The sequence below is a fragment of the Tauraco erythrolophus genome, chromosome 2, assembly GCF_009769465.1.
Source record: "Tauraco erythrolophus isolate bTauEry1 chromosome 2, bTauEry1.pri, whole genome shotgun sequence".
NCBI lineage: Eukaryota > Metazoa > Chordata > Aves > Musophagiformes > Musophagidae > Tauraco > Tauraco erythrolophus.
This window is the reverse complement of record NC_141466.1, coordinates 92723526-92748482: the sequence shown is the minus strand read 5'-3', so window position 1 is coordinate 92748482 and position 24957 is coordinate 92723526. Positions and strand designations below refer to the sequence as shown.

Here is a 24957-nt window from a genome sequence, read left to right as displayed (position 1 = left end):
CACCGCTTCCATGCGGTACAAACAGCAGTTGTGGAATCTGGTCATGTTTTGGCAAAACTGTGAAAACCAGTAAAATCTTCTCATTGCAGTACTTGCGACATGGAACTTTATGGAAAAAAAACCCACAACAAAACCAACCTATAGCTCTCAGTCTCTAAGTTGTTTTTGGTAACAGCTTTGAAGTTGATCAGTCTATGAAAGCACAATAGCGGGGCTTAAACTCATTTTCAGAGCCAGGCACTGGAATGGGACACAGTCATTAACTGTCATTTGACAGAAGGGTTACTGGAAGCTTCCCCAACAGCCTAACAAATGAGTCCTACATCAGGGGCCCATCTTGGCTAAAAGACGACACTTTGCCAGACAGTTTCTTGGCAAAAAAGCAAAAGGAGATTGCTGACTGATCTATTGTCATGTGAAGCTGGATTCAAACCTGTTTTCAAGAAAGGGCAGCTCAACAATTTTAGATTAACAGAGGACTTTGGTCGGGTATTAGATATGGCTTTGAAACTTTGGGTGTGTTTCCGTGCTATCTCTATTTGTTTTTATTTTAGCCTGTTTGCCATTAAAAACAAACTCAGGATGAACCCAAGTGCAGAATCAGACCTTTGGTTGAAATTCACTGATATCAATTCTGTAACATCTTAGTTGTCAGAGAGCGACTCTGTAAAACACCACACATCTACTCCCCATCGCACACATCTACTCCCCCTCATTTTCTTCAAGAGATGACCACAGGCTCATGTTATGCCAAAGAATTGCCATAACATTTAATTCAAAGTAATACAAATCACAAACAATATAAAGGAGCCTCAAAGAAGCAATGTTTAAAAAATTGATTTTTTTAGAAAAGGACTTTATAGTTAAATATGCTTCCTCGGGTAGCTACTTTAGAGAGAAATATTTAGATTCTTTCATTAAGGCACATGGAAGTCAGCATGTGATCCTTCAAACACCAGCTGCTTAAGAGTAGTACAAGAATCAGCGTAGGTTTTGAAATCACTGCTACACACTAACGAATCAATGACAGTCATCGATAGTTTCTAAAGCAACAGTTGTCATTGCTATTTCAGTTTTGCCTGTGGCCTCGTTACTGATTTTAAAATCTTGATATTGAATTTGAGAGTGTAAGGTGGAAGAGGAAAGGGGGAAGCATACAGAATTCCTATTCTCATAGGAGAATATTGGATCCCTGTCAGGGAGGAAGATGCTGTGGACAAGAAAGTGAGAAGAAGCATCAGAAGGACACTGCTAGAAAACACAGTGTTTAGCCTGGAGAAGAGATAGCTTTGGGGCACCTAGTATCAGCCTTCCAGTAACTCCAAGGAGGTTACTAAGAAGCGAATTACAGCAGCGCGTATCAGGAGGATGAGAGACAACAAACTGAAACACAGGTTCAGACTGGGTAAAAATAAGAACTTTTTCACCCTGAGGACAGCCAAGCAGTGAAATATGCGCAGGGAGGCTGTGCAGTCTCCATCCTTGGAAGGTTTCAACATTCGACTGGATAAAGCCCTGAGCAATTGGGACTGATCTCAGGTGACCCTGCCTTGAGTAGAAGGTTGGACGAGAGACTTTCTGAGGTGCCTTCCTAATTCAATTACCTCCTGATCCTATGAGTGACAGAACACATGCTATTTCATACTGAGAAAGAAATGGTAAAGGAGGAGGGAGACAGAAGGAATAAAAGGGGACTCATAGGGATGAAGACATGGATAGACACTGCAGCAGCTCCTCATAAAGGCCAGGGCAGAAGACTGTTCATAAGACGGTTGTTGAGGAGAATCAAGGAATGGTGGTGGCGACTGACAGATTCAGTGAACTCAGTCTGTACTACTTCTGCATCAGCACAACTGTGTCTACAAAGCCAAATCCTAAGGCAAAGGCTGTCTTCTGGATAAGAGAGTTTACTGACCAGCTCTGGAAGCCCATCCAGGTTCGTCAAGACTACCAGTGCATCTGGTCAGGAGTCAGATCAAGCCTCAGAAGTGGAAGATTAGCTGCTTGTCTTCCTGAAACCAGATGTCAGTCTTTACAGAAGAATTGTTTACAACAGCAATTGACTTCTACACATAAAGACGACTCTTAGGCTGCACCTCGGGGTTGCCAGATACTATGTTTTGATTTAGTTTGGTGCTGTGAGATGTTATCTCACAAATTTAGACGAAGTTATATGAAAATCTCTTATTTTTTCTCTTTTCATTGTAGTTCTCACTTTTTCTGTGAAGAATAACTTGAAAACAACACAAAGATAACAAACCAAAATGTGCAAAACTAATTTTCTCTTAGGATTTCACTACTTTTTTAGCAGTCTAAAATTCTGGTTGGCCTCATTCCGTGGCTTTTGAAGCAAGAGCCAAGAAGGGTGGGGGAGAATGTTCCAAAACGTAGTGTTGGCATGCTCCTGTTCAAATCAGAGGCTGCTGGATTGGGTTTAATTGGAATTGTGGGTTTATTTATTTATTTAATTGAATTCAAAGTGCAGACTGGCTTGTGACCACTATCCAGGTCACCCACCCAGTTACTAGGAATTCTGAAACTTACCACCTGCCAATTTGTCTTTTTTCTTTCTTTCTTTTTTTTTTTTTCCCCCAAGAAGAACGCAGTAAGGCAACATTTTAGTACTTAAAACCCATCTGTCTAAAGGAACCAGGCTCTGGGAGGAAGCTGGGGTTTTGTTTGGCTATTAAAACAAAGACAAACCAACCCACTCAGGAAAACTACATTACACCAAAAACCAGATTAAACCTTACGCCTTTTATCCTCGTTTTCCATTCTGGTTTGGGTTTGACCATGAAATTCTTATTGGAGGTACTGCTCATTTAATTGAATTTCACAGAAAATCTTGGTCTTTTTATACATTGAGAAATCACAGTACCCAAAAAGGTTCATATATTTTCTTTGGGACAGTTTTTATTTTTATTTTTTTTGCTACAGTATTTAAATTACAAGCTTGGGTGACAGTTTCAAACACAGTTATTTACTCCTTTTGCTAAAGGAAGCTTAAGTTTAATTTGTTACAAATAATTATTAGTCCTTTCAGATGGTCTTGGGTTTACATTACAGTACAAAGTAGGCAAACATATTTTCTTAAGAGGGTAACATCCCTTTAGGTTATTGAGTGGATTAGTACCCAGTCACACAAGAAGCTGGAATTCCAGTCTACTCTGCTTTACTGATAGTTCAAGCTTGCCCTCTACTCCTAAAAATCCTAAACCAGAGTTTCCCATTTCATTAGACTGCTTCCTACTGCTCGTCACCAAGGCAATGCTTTTTCCAAGTATGAAAGCAAAGGTATTGGAAACATTTTAAAACATGAGCTGTGTCTAGATTACAAACTTCTGCTGGCATATCTGGGCCGTGGAATATCTGCCTCCTTACTGACACTGTTTTGAAAACAGGTCTGTAGTACAGTGTGGCTAAGCCACAGCACAGTGCTTTTCTTGGTGTACTCTATGCTGTTAGGGGTGAGAGTGTTAATTATGTCATCAGAAAACTTTCTTTGGCAGCGTATTCTCAATCTACATCAAAAGTCTTGTTGGTTTCGCTCTGTTGCGAGAATCTCTTCAGAACAATTATGCTATAAACTAGAAGGTGGGGGTTTCTAGTAGAGTGCTGCAGGTGATTAAGCGGCCACACTATCAACCTGAAATCCAGAAATTACTTTTCATTACTATCAAGAACCGAACCATTCCCTGAATTTTCCTACTAACTACAACTGGTTTTATGCTGGCGTAGTATGTTTCCCCTACTGCCAAACAGAACAGCCATAAAGACAGCGGCAGGGGAGGAAACAGAATAAATAAAAACTTATACACAAAGGGCTTTAAAACGCGCAAAGGGGGGGGAAAACCAACACCTTTTTTCTCTGTTTTCTTCCTCCTTATAACAATCTTAGCTCTTGCTTTGTATTGTTTTACCTCAAAATACTCAGACAAGAGAAATAACTGTTCAAATCAACTATTTCTTTTAGTGTGGATTTACCCGACTGTAAGATCCTAACCACTCTGGTCACCCTGCTGGAAGCGATGTCACCAGCAATCAAAGAGGACAGAGGATATAGGAAGGCCAACACCCAGCCTACCCGGACACTCTCTGGAGTTCAACGCAAGGGAAATTTTGTTACATTGTAGTACATTATCAAGCTTGCAGCCACCAGATCATGCAAACTATTTGCACTAACGGAATCGTCACACAAAGCGGGAATTAGTACAATCAGCTTTTTACAAAGGAATGCCAACAGAAATTAGATCCAGATTTCAACTACTTGGTTGCAACTGAGGAATGAACATCTCAGATCAGGAGCCGGGCAGCCTGTGCGTATGTGCCCCTTCCGCTCCCTCAAATCCTGAGAGACTTAGCAGGTGTGGTACCTTGGCATGGCTTGAGAAGGCTGGAGAGATGCTCCAAGTTACAACACAAGTGTAAGGAGCTGAGTTACACGGAACGCCTGGCCACTCATTGTTCATTGGGTACTGGTAAAGAACAGTTTTCATTGGTGCTGGTAAAGTGGTGCCCAACCTTCTCATGATCTGCGTGTAGGCAGTTCTGCTGATACTAGTGAGCCTTTGCACTGGGAATATAGCACAAAGCGGACATACCAGGATTTAGATCACTGATTTTAAACTGAACTGCTTATTAAAAATTGCTTTGACTTTAAATAGCTTTACAGTTTTAAATAATTGCTTTAAAATAGTTTTAATTAAATGAACTTAGAAGTAGAAGATCTTTGATCTCTGTATCTGATATACTTTTGAATAAATAGTTCTATATATACCTCTTGATCTTTTTGGTGATGAAGTGCACAAAAAAATAAAAATATGTTTTTAACCTGAAATCAACAGTTATCTCTTTAGGAATAAAATTAATATCCTGAAACACTCCATGCAAAGTTACAGAAACCCAAAATATATTCTAACTATATTGTCACTATAAATACATATTTTAACTGAATGCATGCTTTTTAATTACTCTGTGAGTAAATTACCAACAAAGAAAATTAAGATTTTCTTTAAAAGAAAAACTAAATAAATAAACAAACAAACCCAGACTTCAAATAATAAACTGAACCAGCCAGTAACACTTTAAAATACAAAAGTGTCTCTCCCTTTCTCCTTTAGATTAGCCCAGCATTATAATACTCTGAGGACAACAAACAAAAAAATATACCAAACTACTGTTCTCAAGTTTCACTCCGAAAGCAAAAGTGTTCATTAAGTTGGGCGTTTTAAATTTCCTAGTTTAATATAAAGCTGCACATGAGGCTCCCCTTAAGGTCTAAATAAACAAAGCCTCTGCAGTGAAAACAAAAAGAGAAATCATACATGCAATTTATTCTAGAAAAAAATGTGATTTTAACTTTCACTTTAAAAACCCGTGAAGTGTAACAGTGCATTAGGAACAATCAAGCTCACTAGAGGGACAATTTGCTTGCAAATGCCAGAAAGCATGATCATTTAATGTTATAATTCTGAGCAATACCCTTGAAGATTTCATTCCTTAGTATTTTACAAAATAATATTCTACACCTGAACACACTGCATCATACAATGTTAGTAAGCAGGAAATCATGGAGTGGAGTGAAGCGGACCCCTCAAAAATGCTGTTTCCTGAGGTGTAAAGGAATCGTTTCGCACTAACACCTTCAGCAGGGCGAGGCCATCATGCTCTGTGCAAGAACCGTCGCCACATTTTGACCAGAGTGAGGGCCAAAGGCCTGCGTATCTACCTCTCACCTTCACAATCACGTCAGTGTTTCTCTCGCATACCAGGCAGGGAGGGCTGAGCACCAAGTGATAGAAATACCCATTTACAACGACTCTTGGTACTGACTTAAATTTGTTTGTATAGCTGATAGAAAAAGAGCAGATTTTACAATACAGGTCTTGGAACCACAGGGCAAATAGATGCAAATGTGCTTTATCTGCTGGAACGAGTGCCCTGGACTACTAACATGCCGTGGGTCTGCAGTGAGCCTCTGAATCTCTTCTGTTGATCAGTCCCACTTTACATAAGCATTCACTCACTGGGAGAGGCTGCAGCCACACAGTTCAGTGATCCTGTGCACTCATCTGGGATGAATCGGACATGAGCCCTAATTGCAATAAATATTCACAGACAAAGGCAAGGATGATTGTTCCTCATTTATGGAGGAGAAACTGAGGCACAAAGTGATTACTGCAAGTCAGTGACATAGCTGGACAGAAAACCCAGTTAGCCCCACACCTGCTACCAGGTGCTTTAAAATTGGCCAAAGCCACTTTACTATTTAACATGAATAATTTACTAAACATCTTACTTTGTTTCTGTGTTTAGTGAAACCAATAATTTCTTATTTTAACTTTCCATTTCTAAAACAGCCCGCACAATACTCGGAGTGAAGTTCTCGGAAATTTAGTGAAATCTGCCAGCAGATTTATCCCGCTAATGATATTCACTGTAAGTAATAAAATACAGGGTCAGCCTGTTAATCACCAAATGAGGGTTCCGTGAATGCTGCTGCACTCTTCTCACTCCACCCAAATAACTACATGGCTCACCAGGAGAATTAAAATGGAGAAAAATAGTAAGACTTAGAAGAAAAATAATGTTTCCATAAAACATAGACTTATTGCATGATAGCTGGAGGCAACACCTTTGCACAAACAGCTGTAAATTAAAGCTGTCCTTTTACTGAGCTTCCAGAGATTGCTTTACAATGTGTGGCAATGGGAGAGCATATAGAAGATAGTTAATTTTCTTCTTTCTTTTTCACTTGCTCAAGTTGTCGAAAAGCTACTGTCTACTCCCAAAAGGGTGAAAAGAATAACTTTTTATTCTCCCATACCACACTGCTACAGCTTAAGATTTGAACATTTTGCCACCTGATTGCTAAACTAGAATTTTCTTGATTTCTACGTAAAAGTGTAAGTACGTCATCACATACATATCGCCTGCATGTGGCAAGTGTTAGAGTTGAAATCATGATTTTTTTCTGCCCTCTCCAGTAACCATTGGTGAGCTCTCAATGTGCTGTCTCCACTCATTTCAACTATGAGAAGGCTATCCAGTGTTTAAGTTCTTCCATACGCTGCAATATCTGGGTATAATAGAAATCCATGTTGGCTGAAAAATCAGTACACACAGGGGATTCCATGTCTCCAAAGGTGCAGTACAATGCAGTTCCTCCAATGCTAAGGAAAACAGTTGCTATGCACAGCAGGATCAGCAAAATACAGGAGCCACCAGCTACTTCATCTGTAAATGCAAGAGCAGAAAAGGTGAAAAAGGATGATATACAAAACAATATGAATGTGTGCAAGAAAATCCGAGATAGGTTTTTACCATAAATGGGTCAGGAGGTAAACACATTTAATAGTGCTCGCTGTGTGAAAGTGGTCATAATACATACCAGGAACTGTATGTTTCTCTCCCTAGTCTTTTCAGAAACCTAAATAATTACATAGCTTCATTTTTGCAGCCTGTGTACCTGTCCTTGCTGACATCACTTTCAGAGTCATTCCATACTGAAGCAAAATCCACTTAACTATGAGAATGCTGCACAATAAATAAAAAGAAACATTCAAGCACTTTTTTGTGTGTTTGAAATCAGATTAAAATAATAAACAGCTTTCCTTTTGAATTACTAAATTCCTGGAAAAAATATAAATAGAAGGCACTCTAACTGAAATTTTATTTAAAACATAAATTGTTTTCAAGTAATTTAAAGAAAAAGACGAGGTAAGCTCGCTTTTGGGCAGTGAATGGATTTTCTTTTCAGTGTATGAGATACACTTAATACACTTTTAAGCACTAAGACCTCCATTAATACCATTTAGCAGCTGGCACACACGGTAGATATAGAAAGTACTACCATTAGTAACCAAAAGTATTTTTCTTAACAACTCTTTAGTGTGAATAATAGAGATCTTAAACTCCAAGAAAAGCATAACAAAATAATATATTGTATTTCTTATGAGGCTGTTTAGCCCATCAAAAAGGCAGTAAGGTGTTTAGCCAAATTTAATGAGAGCTGGCAAATACATATGGATTAACAGCTTTAAACAGGGATTAACAGCTTTAAACTACCTTGATCCAATGTGTCTTCCATTTCTTGGAATCGTACTCTTCTCTTTGTTTGCCTTTGCTGTACTTGAGCAATTGTTTTTCCTTCCCTGTCATCTCTCTTCTTTAGGATAGACACCAAACCTTCCGCTGGGGCAATCTATGAGGAAAGACAGTGAGTGGCACAAGAGATGTGAGAAATCCAAGCATGAGATCTATTTAACAAAGACTTTAAGGAGGAAATGAGCTAAACAGTTAAAAAATGGTTTCCACTCTGCTTTTCTTAAACATTGCAGCACTTGTGAAACCTACTTCACGAATACGACAATTCCTTAATGTGCAGGACAGCTGCACTATCCTTCTGCTGACAGTACCTGCCCTTAGTTGCAATCAAACTTAAATACACATACATTCACCGTTTGGATCATACTTTGTATTCACTACAACAGTTCCTTTGTAAGCTCACGTTATTAAATCACATGAGCTGGGGAAGCGGTGAGGAGGGTTCGCGTCAGAAACACCACCGTCAGAGGGCAATAAGAAGTCAATGACAGACTGCTGCGACCTCTACAAAGACATAATCCTGCAGAGACTATCAAATACTCATTGTGAGATTAATTTTCCAGCATTGCAACTGGTTCCCCAGGGTGGGAAACAAGCTGCAGTGGGGCCACAAAACCAAAAAGAGGCAATGCCAGGGAAGAAGACAGCTTCAATGCTCTGGATAGATTTCAGCACCACATTGTAATAAGCTCTCTGGACACAGCAGCAGTTCAAAAATCCTTCCCTGCTGGCTGGTCACCCAAACAGCTTGCACAAACAGCGATACAGTCAACAACTCAATAAACTCTAACTTCTCTTGCCTTTGATAGAACATTTGGCTTAGCTGCAAGGAGCATATGCTAAGCCATACTAGGACGTTATACCAGCCTGGGCAGTCCATAATTTCCTAGTTATTCAAAAAATTATAGTAGGGGAAGTATCAGGAGAAAAAGCTTTCCTAAGCAAGCAGTTCCTGGTGCGCTAGAACTAAACAGAAACAAAATCAGGAAGCGTATTTAGACATGCGCTTTTTTATCTTGAGATCATCTTTACCTGAAAAAAAGTCTTAGTCATCTCTTCATAAATCTGAGTAGTACTTTTTAAAACTTATTCTGTAGATCAGCAATAACATTTGTTAAACTGAAAAGTAATCTGTATACATTTGTGCTACAGATAAGAAAATGTCTCACATTTGCAACTGAGTTTGCAACTCATCTATGTATGAGATGACCCCAAATAACTATAATTTTCACAAAAACTCTAAGTGGAAAAAAAGCAACTTTCCAGATAACACTGTAGTTGCAGACAACTGACTGCTTAACTTCCCCCCAAATCTAATCAAGTTAGAAGACCATGTATAAAAACTCATTTGCATTGTAATTATAAAAGCTGTAGAAAAACAGAAAACAATTGACTTCATGACTTATGCCCCTAACTAACTAACTAACTTGCTTCATGCTACAAATTTATATAAAACATCGATACATGCTGTAATCAGAGAGACGGTGCACTGAACACAGCAAAACACAGAGCACAATCCAATAACCAACTATGGCATTTGCAGCACTTTGACTGGTAAATGTGGCAATTACATTTGCAGCTCTCTAGTCTGGCAGTATTTTATAGTCCTCAACTGGACAAATAACATTACCCGGAACAACTCTCAGAGCTGGTCACCGTGGGTATATGCCTACAGTCTAACAACTTTTCCCAAAATCAAAACTGAGAGGATAAAACTGATTTCTGCCGCACTTCCCCTTCCGATATTCACTTTCCCTTTTGATTGTCTGCGCAAGAGCATGAATGGATTATTTAATGAAACAATACAACGAAGTACTTACAAAGTAGTGAAAGTGTGGAGGTGGTGGAAAGAAATTAAGTCAACATATGAAGGACCACTCTTTGGCACAAACGAACCAGAAATAATAGTCCACAAGTGTCTCATCCCATCAGACAAGAGCACTGGCGTGAAGCTTCTACTGGTAATGTTAAATTGCAGAACTGCCACGAAAATTTATCAGGCCAGCCAGAGAATAAACACCTATGCTTCCTTGTTGTGACAAGGAAGGGGGATCACGTAGGAGTGCATTAATTTGACTTATTTATTTGAGAGGACAGAGATGAAATGATGTCCTTTAAAAGAGCAGATTATTTTAAGCTTCTGTGCACAGCATTGCTTTCATAAAGAGGATCAGTGGCTCCCGCCGCACCACCCACGCAGGAGGCTAGCTGTCACCTGGCACGCGTGCTCGCAAGTGGCTCGGGCTGCGCCTGGTGGGAATGTCACCCAGGGGCAGTGGGGCATTTGTACCACTCTGCCCTAAGATTCAGATGTGGTGGCCCATTCTGCAAGTAGTCACTTCAAACTGAGACACTTCATTTTGTCTGTTGGCTCTTGGTAGTTTTTGAATGACTATGTCACAAGCTTTGTCTTCTCCAAGCTTAAAACCAGAGGGCCATACTGGACAGGATTATGTGGAAATGTGTGTTTCAGTGATTACAGTTATGCAAAAGGCTTGCGAAGGAAAGTCTGGCTACAATGAGGTTCACTTACTTTCCCTGTCAGTCTCCATGGCTATGTTTCAGGATTTACTTCTAAATGTATAAAGAAGTAATTGACACAGCACAGGTTTCTCCACGCTGAACATAATCTTTTGCTTAAAAAGGGGGAGCAAGGGCTTTTGATTTTGCAATAAAATCAGTTTGGCTACTGTTACTCTCCTGTCCTGACAAAAGCCATAGACTGTATTTTTAAGAATGTCCCCTTTACATGGGATGTAATTAATACCTAGAATATTTAATCTGCCTTTGAATTTCATGAGTCACATGAAATGTGACCTACAAATGACCTACAAAGCTATGCCTCCTCATCAGGATAGAGTTTATTGTTAAAATGCAAATACAAACACACATGGAGTTCTGCATAAAGCAGTATTTACTCCTTTTTTTCTACCATATTCTCAACTACAGTTCGAAAACATTTAATGCAAACATCACCACATTTTATTTTTCTTATTTTCAGTCATAAAAACATCATTACTGTAAGTTTGTCATGTAAGAACAGGATCCATCTTGCTACAAATGAAATCTCATTCATTTAAAACAACTGAAAATGTATTTTTCTATCACACTTTTCATTTAGAAGGATTTCAAAGCAATATATAAACTGATTGTATTAGATCCATTTCCCATTAATTAAACATCCAAGGAGAAGGGCTTGGCTACTATGCAAGACTTGAACTTTTCCATCCCAGTCTTTAGGAGGCAGGAGAAATTTAAAAAGGCAGAACACATTATTTAAATTAGAAGTTAACGAGGGAACTGTGGTTAATACAGCTGACCACAAGTCAAGTCTTTGCTTGACTTGAACCACAGGAGGAAAAATGAGGGCTTGCACCACACAACACTGCAAACAGCTCTGTGTTACATAAAAGACGCTATTGAAACATCAATCATTTTCTTAATTCCAAGTTAGCTAATTAACAAAAGATGCTCTTGGAGCATCTATGTAACTGAGCTTACTCACTCAGCTCTGCTGGCCTTCACAAAATCCTTTGACCGGAGCTTTTATAATTACTGTACAGGAACTGAAAATGGCGTACAGGTATGTGGTGGCATTTTGACCAACAGTCAAAAAGGAAAGCAGCAATGACTGTCTTAACTTAACTGAAACTCTGTTAAATATTTTAGCTTTTCTCTTTTTACCACTTTTAATACAAAGTGATTGTGCTTCGCAGAAAACTTTTAAACATTTTTGGATAAAGTTTAATGGCTGCAAAATAAGAAAACATAAGCTCTGTTTAAACTACCTGTCTCTTCTCTGTTTACAAGAGCATTTGCTAACAAAATATTAAAAACCCTGCTTCTTACATTATGCATATTTTCACTAAATATGATGTATGTATAAACGTATTAAGTTAAACTATAAAAATAAGGTCCTGTACTTCCAGCTTTTAGAGAAAACAGATTAAAGTTGACTGTTGGAATAATTTGTAGCATACAGAAGTAAATAAAAAACCCCAAACTGGAGGCACTGAAAACTGGGATCTAGAAAGAAAAGTTCATGGTACGAAGTATTTGGTCTGAATGCAGAGAACTACTCAGCGAGGAGTTTTGTATATTCTTCTGTGGGCTGTATTCCTTATTCAGTTACTTGGCAAAGGCCTACAGTTTTATTTCTAGCAATACCGAATTTTTTTTAAAGTAGTAATCCATAACTGTACAACAAACTGACAAAAAGCAAGACTGCCCTGGGTTAAGCTATAAGCAGCAGACAAATCCCTTTGCTAACAAAATACATTAGATACATGAATAATTTGACTTTGAAAAGGAGCTAACTCAGCAGATTCAGTATTCATTTTTCTGCTAATACGCTCACCATGCAAGTACCGAGGCTCCTTTATCCAACAATAAATACCTCAGATACCGTGCAAGCGTTTCACGCAGGAGCATAATTCTTGCAAACGCAAAACTACAGGACCCAAGCCATACAAGAGAACAGGGAATCTCAACAGGGCATTGTCTCCAGACCTAGTACAGATAAGCAGAGACTTCATTTCTGCAATCAAATCAGCTGCTACTCAGTGCATGCTCAGTACTTCTAAAAAGTCTTGGTGTACAAACAGTGCCAACCAAAAGCTACTACCTTATGTTGTAGCAGAGAGTCTCACTATCTTTGTTTTCTGATAGAAATTTAAAACTATAATTTTCAAACAAGGAAAAACATTAAGATTTTACTCATTTCCCTAATCATCACTCAGATAAAAAGCTTATGTAGAAACTTTTATTTCATATGGCAAAAGGCAACTTACATTATTGAGGTTACAATTTGTTTGACTGCTAGCGCGTCGTTTCGTTCTCACAGAAATGACAGCAAAGAGACCTCTAAGAAGAGGTTATATGCTTCTGATACCTGTTGCTGCCAACTGCTGGCTGTGCTTCAAAGCTCTTTGTTAGCTGTATGAATATAGTTTCCATAAAATGACAGTGATCTTCCATCATTTGTATGTTGTTGTGCACGTTTTTTACAAGTGAAGAAATCGCTGGTACTATTTTAGTTTTGCAATGAAGTTATTGTAAATGATAGACTAAAAGGAAGTGACATAAAGGATCTAAATTAGAGAACTACATGAGATGATTCTTTGGTCTCAATATGGGGTCAAACAAAACTTCCTAACTGTAAGTACATACGCAAGTACTTACACTTCCCCATTTTCAATAAATTAATTTTACACCTCCATTGAAGAATATTAATGAAATTTGATTCATGTTTTGGGTTTTTTTACTGTCACACTGGTACATTTCATGTAACTCATTTCATTTCATTCATGCAGCTACCAGTGTATTGTCAAGGTATTTCTTTCACAACTACGGTATGAAAACATTGTCATCTTATTAGATGGCTACAGCCTGAACAATGCAACTTCAAAGGCTTCAGGAGGACATGAAAGGAAGAAATGTTATGGCTGGGTGCAAAGATCAGTCTGCTTGTCAAAACATCAGTGGAATCTTATTTTAGCACTAAAGCAAAATCAGTGAAAGTAAGTTAACAGTGCTGCTTTCTCTGCGGTGTCAAACGCTCTCAATTCCTGGAGTCTTCCAGCAAAGCTGTAGGCACTCACTGCTTCTGAAAAGCAACACCTAGGGTAATGACAGGTGGCAAGATTAACTGGAAAAACAAAATATAAGTGTATAGGTGCAACAATACAAGCTGCTGTGCTGTCCTTAACTCACCCTGCTGCACCTAGAAATTTCAGGTATTGCAAAACAGCCCCAGATGCTGCATATTACAAACTTTAATCAGTATTGAAATTAATCCTTCTTCTCGTCTCCCTGATTTAAACCCCTGGCCTCACATACAACTCAGGCCTCTTGCGAGGAATGATTCAAAAAGAATCCTACCAGTGCCAGCCAACATTATGCCTTATATGGCCAGAAAAAGTACTACACAGAGAGTCAAGGTACTTTCTCCTCTCCAGAGACTCAACTCTGCCATCAGAGTACTGGCAGTCCAAGCATCAGGACAGCAAACTAGAAATGAAACTAGATTCCCTGTAAAGCATCATCATCGGTCACTGGGACAATCAATACAAGCATCATTTTTCTAACAGTACCAATATGGTCCTTTCTATCCCATCCTCTAAAATGCAAATGGCACAAACAATGCAATTTAAAAATAATCGCTATAGGATTAATTTAGGGCTTTTCTACATGAAACAGAACAGTTCTCTCCTGTAGCTTAAAACTCTGAACTTTCAGTGGGCTCAAAAGAAATCTAATCCCGAGCGATGACTCTTCTGTTATACACGTATATGGGCTTAGCACCAACATGAACAAAACACTCTTTTTCAAAACCATCCTCTAAGTGAACACGAGCCAGTGGATTTAGTGCAAAAGCTTGATTACATATATAAACATGTATGTGGGCTTCCACATCTGCGTGTTGTCAAGAGCTTCTGTACAGCTCTGTGCACCTGGCCCTCAGTCCTGATATGTGGCATGCTTCCTGACATCCTACTGAAAGACAAGATGTTTTAGGGACAGATCAGGATGAATGATCTTGGAAACGAGATAAGATGTTGTTTAGGTGGGGAGAAAAAACAAAATGCTCTGTTTCCAGCTCTGGAGATTCTGCCAAACATGTAATAACATCAGCATAGATCCCCAGTATTTAGTTCCCTGCTTGGCTGCTGTCTTTGAGTGATTGTGGGTTTTTGGTCTCTGTGCATTAGCTCCTGACCTACAGAGAACTACTGTTACTTCATTGCCAAGGGATGTTGTATTGTTAAATGCATTAAACATAGAGAAGAACTAAGAAAATACCTTTTTACAAATCTTCCCCCTCCAGCATCTGGAATCACATCATTTCACAATAATCTCTTTTTTTCATTTAAAGAAAAAGCTTTTATGGTCCCATGGTTGCAAATGCACCAAAACAAGATGACAAATAAAGCAAAGATGTCATCATATGCTCTCCAAAAAAGTCCCAAAGCCAAAAATCTTCTATATTTTCAGAAGAGCTATTTAGCTTATGAAGCACTCTTCCTTGTTGAAGCCTATCAGCAGTGCTTCAAAAAGGTGGGTTCAGGCTTAGTTCTTGGTTGAACAACAAAACTGCCTAAACTTGGCAAAATTAGAAGCCCATACATTCATATTCAGAGTTTATTACATATGTAGTTCTCACCTAGATGGAATAGGCACAGGAAAGTAAATTTTATTCTGTGAATAGAAACAAACCACATGTTACATCATAGGCATTATGTAGATCTCTGACATGAAACTGTGATTTAATAGGAATTGTCAGGCCACTTCCTAAGTCTCTGTCAGAATAAAAAAAAAAGGTGTTCACACTCATATGTAAAAGTCAATCTAATTTTTAGAAACACAGAGCACTGCTGGTCAAGAAGGTGACAGACAAAAAGAAACTTTTTACTTAAGTAACTGCAAACAATTAAATAAGTATAGATTTCTTTTCAGATTAAAAAAAGTGATTATGAAGGAATATTTAACACATTTTGAAGTTGGCAATACCTAAAATATTTTAATTGAGATAAACATGGAAGATTTTATAGGAGTCACAGTATTTACCTCAGCAATCTCTATCCTTCTTGCGAGTTCATCAAGAGAAGAAAAGCTGTCATCTAGCGATAAAGCTTCCAATGAGTTGTAAGATGCTTGTTCAGGTGAAATATCTGGAACAGTGTCAAAGTCCTCTTGGTTTGCTAAGTTTGCAAATGATTCTTCAGTGTCTATTACGTTCCCATTTAAAAATCTGAGAAATAAATCTTCTCGTTCTTCATTATTTACCTTCTCCTCCTGTCCTGTTGTTCTCTGTATTTCCTTGCATACTCGTGAATGGGCAGTACTCTCATGCTCAGACACTTTATTACACCCAGAGCATATATTTGATGCAGTTCTGTCCCGCGAAGATTCTTCATCATCATCATCATCAGGCTGTTTCCATTGCTGCTTTAAATCCCTATTTCCAAGCTGGCCACTAGCAATTTCTGAAGAACCAGCAGCATGTTTTGATCTGGGCAGATTTATATCAGCTTGCACATCTTTATCAGAAGGAACCAAATCAGTAGGCATATAATCAGCATCTGTTAAAACCAAAGCATCTACCATTGGCTCAAGAGGGAGTTTCACTCCAGGCTCCCCAGCTGTACCTTCTATTTTTTCTGCATCCTCAGAGAGCTGTCTTTCTCTCAGCTGCAAACTGTTATCTCTACCGGCATCCCCAGATGATAAACAGCCCAAAGAAGGCCTGCCCACTGTCCCTGTGGACTGGGTGTGTGGCTCCAATGTTGATTCAGCACTGCAGTGCTGCTCCTCCATGTGGTCCCTTTCTGCAGTGACCCAAAGGCTTGCTGCTTCTGTCTGTCTCTCAGTTTTCTTTTCATCTGGAGAATTAGTACTCAGCTGTTTATCTTCTTTCTTTGGTCCAATGCCAGGACAAGTTCCAGTACCTAAGTGCAACAGGACAAACAGTTCCAGTGTTTTTAAATGATTCAAAGCATCAGGCCAGAGGGGAAAGAGTACACTGTGATTTGATAACATTGTAACCTAATGCTTTAAAATGCACTCCTATAAAGGGCAGGTATTTTATGCTCCAGTCAGAATAAGAGTTTCGTTAGTAGTCTGAAAAGCCGACTCCTGATTCAGCAAGGTATTTGCACGCATTCTTGCAGGCAAAGCGCATGCTTTAGTGCCCTCCTGAAAACAGTTACTCTCATACTTCAAGCACAATATGTACAGCCACATTTCTCCTAAAGCATATTTTATGTAAGTGCATCTCATGGAGGCCTGGAGTTCAGAAAACTGTATTTGGATGCTTGTGTATCTATGACACAGGGAGATATCTGCATTTCCTTTAAAGAAGCTGAAAACATACTAATGTAATACATTTTAAATTCAGCTCTTTTAAGTGGGTAACTAGCTCCTTTGGTTAAACTAAATTTAATGTCCAATTACAGTATTTTATATAATGGACTGAATAAAAAGAAGTTGCTTTTTGGATATGTAAGTTAGTTTACATATGAAAAAATGCTTATTTTTGTATTCGTATTTACAATACAAATGAAAACTGATTTTTCTTATCTGAAATTTCCAAGAGAAGCAAGGGGAATTCTACATAGCTTGTGAATTTACCTACTATTGGCATGATCTGCTGATGAAGGAGTAGATGGTTAGCCCAAGTTGTCAATAAAATTACTAGCCATTATGAGAAGCTCAAAGCCAAACCTCCCTTTTTAGGCTTATGAAGAGAGAAGTGAGGTGTTTAGAATTAGAATACCAAAGCAAGGCAGCTATGATAGAAACTGTCTTTTATTCATACTTCAATAAAAACTAAAATAAAACTATGTTGTAGTAGGTCTACTGTTACAGTAGTAGTAATAACAACAAATTAATAATACCTCTAGAAAACACTCATTTGCATTTTTTTGTCATAGTGAAAAGCAGAAACGTCTTATGAGTAGATTAACAAAGAGATCAAACAATGGCCTTATTAACTGTATACATTCTCACAAGAATGACTGAAGACCTCTATGTGAATCTTATACTTCCTTACCTGTTAAAACCTCATTTAAAATCTGAGCAATTTCCTGAACTCAGTACATGAAACAGGGTCACATTTGTAAGTCTTCAAAGAAATGCTTGCATTAATTAATTGTACTGAACAATTTTATTAAATTCTAAACTATCTCCATTTTAAAGGATAACAAAATGCAAGGTAGTATAGAAAAGACAGGCTTGAAAATGGAAAGAGAGAATATCCAATCATATCAAAATGCAGAAAAAAAAATCAGAACAACATTAACAGACAGAAGGGGTACGGGAAATCTAACTTCTGTAAAACACTGAAAGAAGAAATGGGTAGGAGACAGGGACTCTTTGAAAATTAGACACAGATGAGTAGATAGCTCAAAGGATTTATAGCAGGATACTGAGTCCTTCACATATAGGCCATAAGTTCAAACACAGCCTGGATTATTAGTACAAGATTTTCTTACCATCTGTCAACTTTTCCTAGTGGATACATCCACATTACAACAGGCATCTTTGTTGACAGCCCCAATAGCAACAAAGATTAAATGGAATCAGAAATTGAATCGAATTTTTTACCATGAAAGGTGGCCCTTGAGCTTAGGACACTGTTTCTAAGAAAGTAATAAATGATCCTAGCATTGTTATCTAACTACAGACGTACAGGAACTGAGACGAAATGATCATTTTTACATTCCACATCAATTTTTCAGCAGCTTTCAATATTTTCTTTACACCTACTTCAAAACAGTTGCTTTAGACAACTTGTGCCCACTATAGACTCAAGGCAAGTTAAAACAAATACTTGAACACTTAGTAAAAAAGATGCTTTTTCCTACTAAGTTAAATGAAGACATACTCACCAAGGCAGCAGTAATTTTTATCTGTCAGAGATAGAACAAAGTGTCTACTAAAAATTTTCTAGAAACAAAAGCACTTAGGGTAATTTATTTTTTTCCCCCCAAACAGATTTACTTTAAAATTGACACTTGCTTTGTTCATCACAGAAATGCGTAGCCACCACATTTTATACTATTAATCCAAGACAGCCTAGCAGAGACAGTACTGACCTATGGCATTCTACCAGTGAAGAATTCATACTTCTCTTTGTCCCTCTTCCCATTTAAAAACAAATCCCATATGAACTAAAAGAAAACAGGGTATAAGCACTTTCTTCCCACCTTGGAAACAGGTCTGTATGTACACACTGCAAACTTAAGATAAAGGTTTTATAAAATTCATCATTTCATTAGAAAAGGTCTCATGAAACACATGAATTTGATTATCTTTAGTTAACACTAAGGCTATTACAGCTTCCAGTCAGAAACTAAGAAATTAATGGATATAAGATGTATCAAATCTCATCTTTTAATATACACACAGAGCTTTAAGGGTCCAGTTCTCTCTGTTGGTAGACTCAAAGAGAAAATCTGCCAGAAAGGAAAACGTTAACAGAACAGACCATTCACAACCCTTGCTCAGAAGAGCAGAAAACTAATTCAGCGACTGTCCAGGAATCTCAACTAGCCAACTTCTTATAAAGCTGTTTCTTGGTCACTGTATCCCCAGGGGAGGGGAATCATGAATTCTCAGGATGAACTGCCTACAGAAGCTCAAACTATGTTCCCAAATGCCTGCAGTAAGTCAACAGAGTAAATTTTGCTTTAGATTAGTAAGGAAGTGTATTTTACTTCAAACATGCTACCATAGTACAGTGAAACAATCTCTACAAAGTAATAAATAGATTTCTACCTATAAGCTAATACTTCTCATTGATAATTGCTAGATAAATCCTTATTTTAGGCATATGAATTCACATGGAGGGCAGCCTTCAAACAACTTCAGAATTTCCTTTTCCTGTATTACTGTAAGCCAGACTTCTACTACCAGCAGGTGAGTTAAGTAGTTCCCCCTGCAGATTGGCAGATAAATCTCTAAAAGAAGAAAAAGTTTACACATTTACTTCTCATTTTTCATGATACAGAGAAAAAAACCCACCCAAAAAGCTGAAGACAAGCATTCTAAGTTTTCAATGAGAAGGCCCATGCATTTAGACTAATGCAGAACAGTATTTAGTTTAAATACTAGGAACTGTATCATTATTATAGTATAGGATTTTGCTGAGGTTCAGGCAAAATCAAGAAGCAGCCCCAAATGGCCATATTGCTTCTAGTCCTGAGCTGGGTCACTCAGCCACAGCTCAAAAATTTTTTGTGCAGCACGAAGTGATATATACAAATTCAGAGTTATGGATCATCAGGCACTGGCACAGGTTGCCCAGAGAAGTTGTAGATGCCCCATCCCCAGAAGTGTTCAAGGCCAGGCTGGATGAGGCTTTGGGCAACCTGGTGTAGTGGAGGGTTTCCCTGCCCATGGCAGGGGGGTTGGAACTAGATGATCTTTGAGGTCCCTTTCAACCCGAACCATTCTATGATTCTATGATCTTTGTCCAATTTCTGTATTAGTTCACACTGATGCCTTCCCTACCCAAAACCTTCTAACTGCAACAAAAACATACAGCTCCATGCTGCTGACGCATTGACTCAATGAGGGGCAGCAGCAGCTAATTTACCATGCACTGCCTTAACAGATCAAGAGACCTGTCAAGGTGCTTCCTCAAGAACGTGCTAATCTTGTGAAAAACATCTTTTGCAATTCTTAAGGATTTAAACTTGAGTTAGGCTGAAATATTAATATCTTTGTATTGAAAAAGTATTTAGCACTGCTGTAAAATTCTTAGCAGAACTGTTTTCTATTGGATGACATAGTTTTATTAATTTACAAACATTCCACAGGAATCCAAAGATTCTGGTGACATTTTGACAAGGTTTACTGTAAGAGAAAGTAATGAAAAAAATCCATTTACACCATTAATACTTCCACATTAATATGTCTAGATGTTGCACTACAGTATTTTAACATTGACACAAAATGCTCCTTAATTCAGAAGGTTCAAATGCTCACAAGTTCTACTCTCCAGAAAGCTTTTGTTCCCACTTGGAATAAAAACAGTGGAAAAATTGTAAATGCCTAATTTCTTTTCCATGGGGATTTCCAACCATCCAAAAATAAAAAGCATTGGGTTCTTTTGATCTGCTTTCTGAGCTGTAGAACATGCTTGTTTTCATGTTTTCAATGTTTTGTGTTTAGTTAGGTTACAAGAACAAAGACAAGAAAATGCGTTCAGGTAAAAGAGGATGAAGATGAGGAGGATCCACACATGTAGAGAACTGTGACCCGTATCTTTGTTAATTCCTGATTCTCCTGAACATCCTGGCTGACATATGCTTGTAGGATAGTTTAGGTTGAAAGGGACCTCCTAAGGTCACTTGGGCCAACTCTCATCTTGTGAGAAATTCTAGCTGTTTTTCAGGAAAGGTATTCAGTTGAGGCCAATTTTGGCAACTGGAACATTGCAAAAAAAAGAAACTTTTTGCTTAAAGAGAGCAGATATAAAGCACAGTCTGGTAGTCTACCAATGTTCTTTCCCCCTCTGTCTCCTTTTTAACAATTCATTAATTTGCAAATGCTTGATAAGAACTCAACGATTCTAACAAATCACTCAAACAAAACAGCCACTGCCCCAAGGCAGGAGGAGGAAAATGAAGCTAACATAAAAGTGTATACCGAAAAAAATTAACTGAAGTACGTTTTTCTCTTTGAGACCTCCCAAAAGCTTCCTCATTTTTTGTGCTGTTATAGAAAAAATGTGTCTTGAAATCAATATATTGCATGTAAATTAAAGTAGTTACTGTTAACTATACTGAACTGCCACAACTCAGAATATTTGGCATCAGATTGTTTATGTTATATATATATATATAAAAAATATATATATATGGACTTTTTACAAGGGCATGTAGTGATAGAACATGGGTCAATGGCTTTAAACTGAAAGATGGTAGATTTAGATTAGGTATAAGGAAGAAATTTTTCACTCAGAGGGTGATGAGGCACTGGCACAGGTTGCCCAGAGAAGTTGTGGCTGCCCCATCCCTGGAAGTGTTCAAGGCCAGGTTGGATGAGGCTTTGGGCAACCTGGTGTAGTGGAGGGTGTCCCTGCCCATGGCGGGGCGGTTGGAACTAGATGATCTTTGAGGTCCCTTCCAATCCAAACCATTCTATGATTCTGTATTTTATACACACAAATTTTGTATCTTATCTCTAGTTTTACACAATTTTGTAGCTAATGTAGGTTGCTATAAATGCATGCATATTTAAAGACTTTTTTTGATAGAGGCTAGAATTACTTTAATTTCAATTCTGAATATCAATGACTAATTAAAATTACATAGTATGTCCATTGTGCCATGGTGAAAAAAATTAAAATTTGCACAAATGGATCAATCTGTGGGAATCCAACAAACACTGTAGCTTCAAATGAAATAGCTTCATAGTATTTATAGGAATATGTCATTACGGGATAATATTTAAAACAAACATATGCACATGTACATACACACACACATACCTGACTTAAAAGCAGCAGCAGCTTCTCTTTCCTTTAAATTTTTTGATTCCATTAACTGAAGCAAATAACTGCTCTCCCATGTATTTTCTGCAGCTACTAGCTGTAAAATATGATAGTATTTCCTGTAATTTTTGGAATTAAACAGGAACATTGTGACTTTTTGAGATATCCAAACTTCAAACAGTTTCTATACTAAACTGGAAAGATTATATCTAATAATATTAAAAATACATTTATTAGCAATCTTTGACAAAGCAAAATTCAATTAAAAAGAAGCTGCTCACCTTATTTTTGGATGCCTGTGGCCTGCAGCAATAAAGAAAAAAAGAATAAATTAGACAGCTTAGTAGCAACATTCTTCGTAACAAAAGTCATTGAAATCTTATAAGCCTTTACTCTGCTCTAATATTAGCACAGAACTTTTCTTACATTGAAACAGTGTCAGCATGCTAGTATGCTTCCAAGCACAGACCTAAACCACATGTGAATATCATGAGAAGACCAATTAGCCCAAACATTGCTCCACCTAATTGAGAAAGCAGTCAAAAAATTTACTGCAACGTATCAAGCAATCTAAATTCCTGTAAAACTTTATGCTCAGAAGGAACTCTACCAACTTTAAAAATCATGTAAAGACTCAGTATCTACTAGTATTAAAAATACTGATCACTGTAACAAAGACTGAGGAATGGAAAAAAACCCACAAAACGTATTTCCCTCTCCATGCACTGCTTATACTGGGACAAGTTTTTTGGGTACTGTAAGATACAGCAGCTCCCACTGATTCTACTGGGATTCACAGGCGAGTCAGCACTGCTAACAGTCAGCGTGGACTTTGCAAAATGTGTAGAGATTAATGAACAATGTGTTTTATCATGCACAATGTGTTTTATCATGCACAATTTGTCTTGCAGATTTTCATACAGCAATGCAGATAAAATGTTGAACATTCTGTTTAAAGCTACTGGCAAAAAATAGAAGAGACGAGGGAAAAGTACTGATGTTGATACTCTCTAATAAAAACTTTTAAAAGTTGCATTGACTTTTAAATTTTACCATTTAAACTTCAACTAAGGGACACTCAAAACTATCTTTAAAGAACAAAAATGTTCAGTATGTAGCTATAGACTTTAAGTATCAGAAAAACGTAGATTACTTTCAATTACAAAAGCAAAATGTTGACATTTGCCAAGGCCTACACGTTACTCATTAAAAGTTAAAGTATAATTTTAATTACAAAATAAATTGAGATTAAAGCTTGGGAAAAAAAAAAGTGAAACAATAAAAGCAAACAGGCCTTTGCCTAGAGAGTTTGGAAGAGTAATAATATTAAATACAGAGAACTAATCATGGCAAATTAAAGCCTTAATTTTATCAAACTGCAGGGTTTCTCCAAACTGGGAATGATGTTACCTAACTGAAATTTTGTATTTTAAAGTGAGGCTGCATGGAAAAAATAGAAGCAGAAAGCAGAGTTATTCTCAAGGTGACAATTGTGATGACAATAGGGAGGTGCTGCTAGTTGCAGTATATAAATCACAATAGACTTGTATCTTAATCTCTCTGTGGGCTTGCAAGGTCACATGGAAGGAAATGTAGGCTGAGGAACTCTCCAGGCATTCAGGAGTGCAATCTCCCAGCAGTAGCAGGCTGTGGGTGTAAACATGGAGCTTCGTTGCTAGAGCTGCTGCCTCCTCCTGCGGAAAGGCAAGAGTACACGTGCCAGGGGCTTCCTCCCAAATGCATTCAGACTACAAACAAACACTCCCTGCCTGGGTTCTGGCAGTCAGCCTGGGTGTTTTCAAACTTCTGTATGGTCCCCCAGAAGAAAAAAAATGAGGAAGCCAAATCATACTCTCTATGAGCAACAGGAGCGGTTTGGCTCTGGCTAACATCCAGACTATCTAAGCCAATGCAAACGTATTTGAAAAAGTTCTCTCTCCCCATCTGATTGAGAGCATCTCCCCTGTCACAGGGTGGTCTTTTTACAGCCTTTGAACATGGTTAGTTTCTGTATTATCATTGGCTGACCATTTTTCTGAGGAAGCTGATGTAATTTTTTCCATCCGTCCCTTAAACTCAATGTCTAGTAGGTAGGACACTCACCCATGAATCATACAATCATAGAATGGCATAGGCTGGAAGGGACCTTAGAGATCATCTAATTCAACCTCCCTGTCATGGGCCGGGACGCCTCTCAACTAGATCAGGCTACTCAAGGCTCTGTCCAACCTGGCCTTGGACACCTCCAGGGAGGGGGCATCCACAACTTCTCTGGGCAATCTATTCCAAAGTCTTACCACCCTTATACTGAAGAATTTCTTCCTAAGATCTAATCTAAATCTGTTCTCCTTCAACTTAAACCCATTTCCCCTTGTCCTATTAGTGGACACTCTTATAAAAAGTCCCTCCCCAGCCTTCCTGTAAGTTCCCTTCAGGTATTGGAAGGCAGCTATTAGGTCCCCCTGAAGTCTTCTCTTTTCAAGGCTGAACAATCCCAGCTCCCGCAACCTGTCCTCGTAGCAAAGGTGCTCCAGCCCCTGGATCATCTTTGTGGCCCTCCTCTGAACACGCTCCAACAAATCTATGTCTCTCTTATGGTGGGGACACCAGAATTGGACACAGTATTTGATGACTGGAAGAGAGGGAACATAACCCCCATTTTTAAAAAGGGGAACAAGGAGGACCCGGGCAACTACAGGCCGGTCAGCCTCACCTCTGTGCCTGGCAAGGTCATGGAGCAGATTCTCCTGGGAACCATGCTAAGGCACATGGAGAGCAAGGAGGTGGTGGGTGACAGCCAACATGGCTTCACCAAAGGCAGATCGTGCCTGACCAACTTGGTGGCCTTTTAC

General features: G+C 38.3%; 1 protein-coding gene across 1 annotated transcript in view; it reads right to left on the bottom strand.

Annotated features, from left to right (window-relative positions):
* Nucleotides 1–2891: 2891 nt before the first annotated feature.
* The window catches only part of CNST (consortin, connexin sorting protein), a 64524-nt gene continuing 42458 nt past the window's right edge, over nucleotides 2892–24957 (bottom strand). The window contains exons 7-11 of the mRNA XM_086631600.1: nucleotides 22387–22408; nucleotides 22103–22202; nucleotides 15673–16553; nucleotides 8068–8203; nucleotides 2892–7236 (exon numbers count right to left, since the gene is read on the bottom strand). Coding sequence (XP_086487726.1) covers nucleotides 7031–7236; nucleotides 8068–8203; nucleotides 15673–16553; nucleotides 22103–22202; nucleotides 22387–22408 — 1345 coding nt within the window. The 3' untranslated portion in view covers nucleotides 2892–7030. The remainder of the gene's footprint in view (nucleotides 7237–8067; nucleotides 8204–15672; nucleotides 16554–22102; nucleotides 22203–22386; nucleotides 22409–24957) is intronic.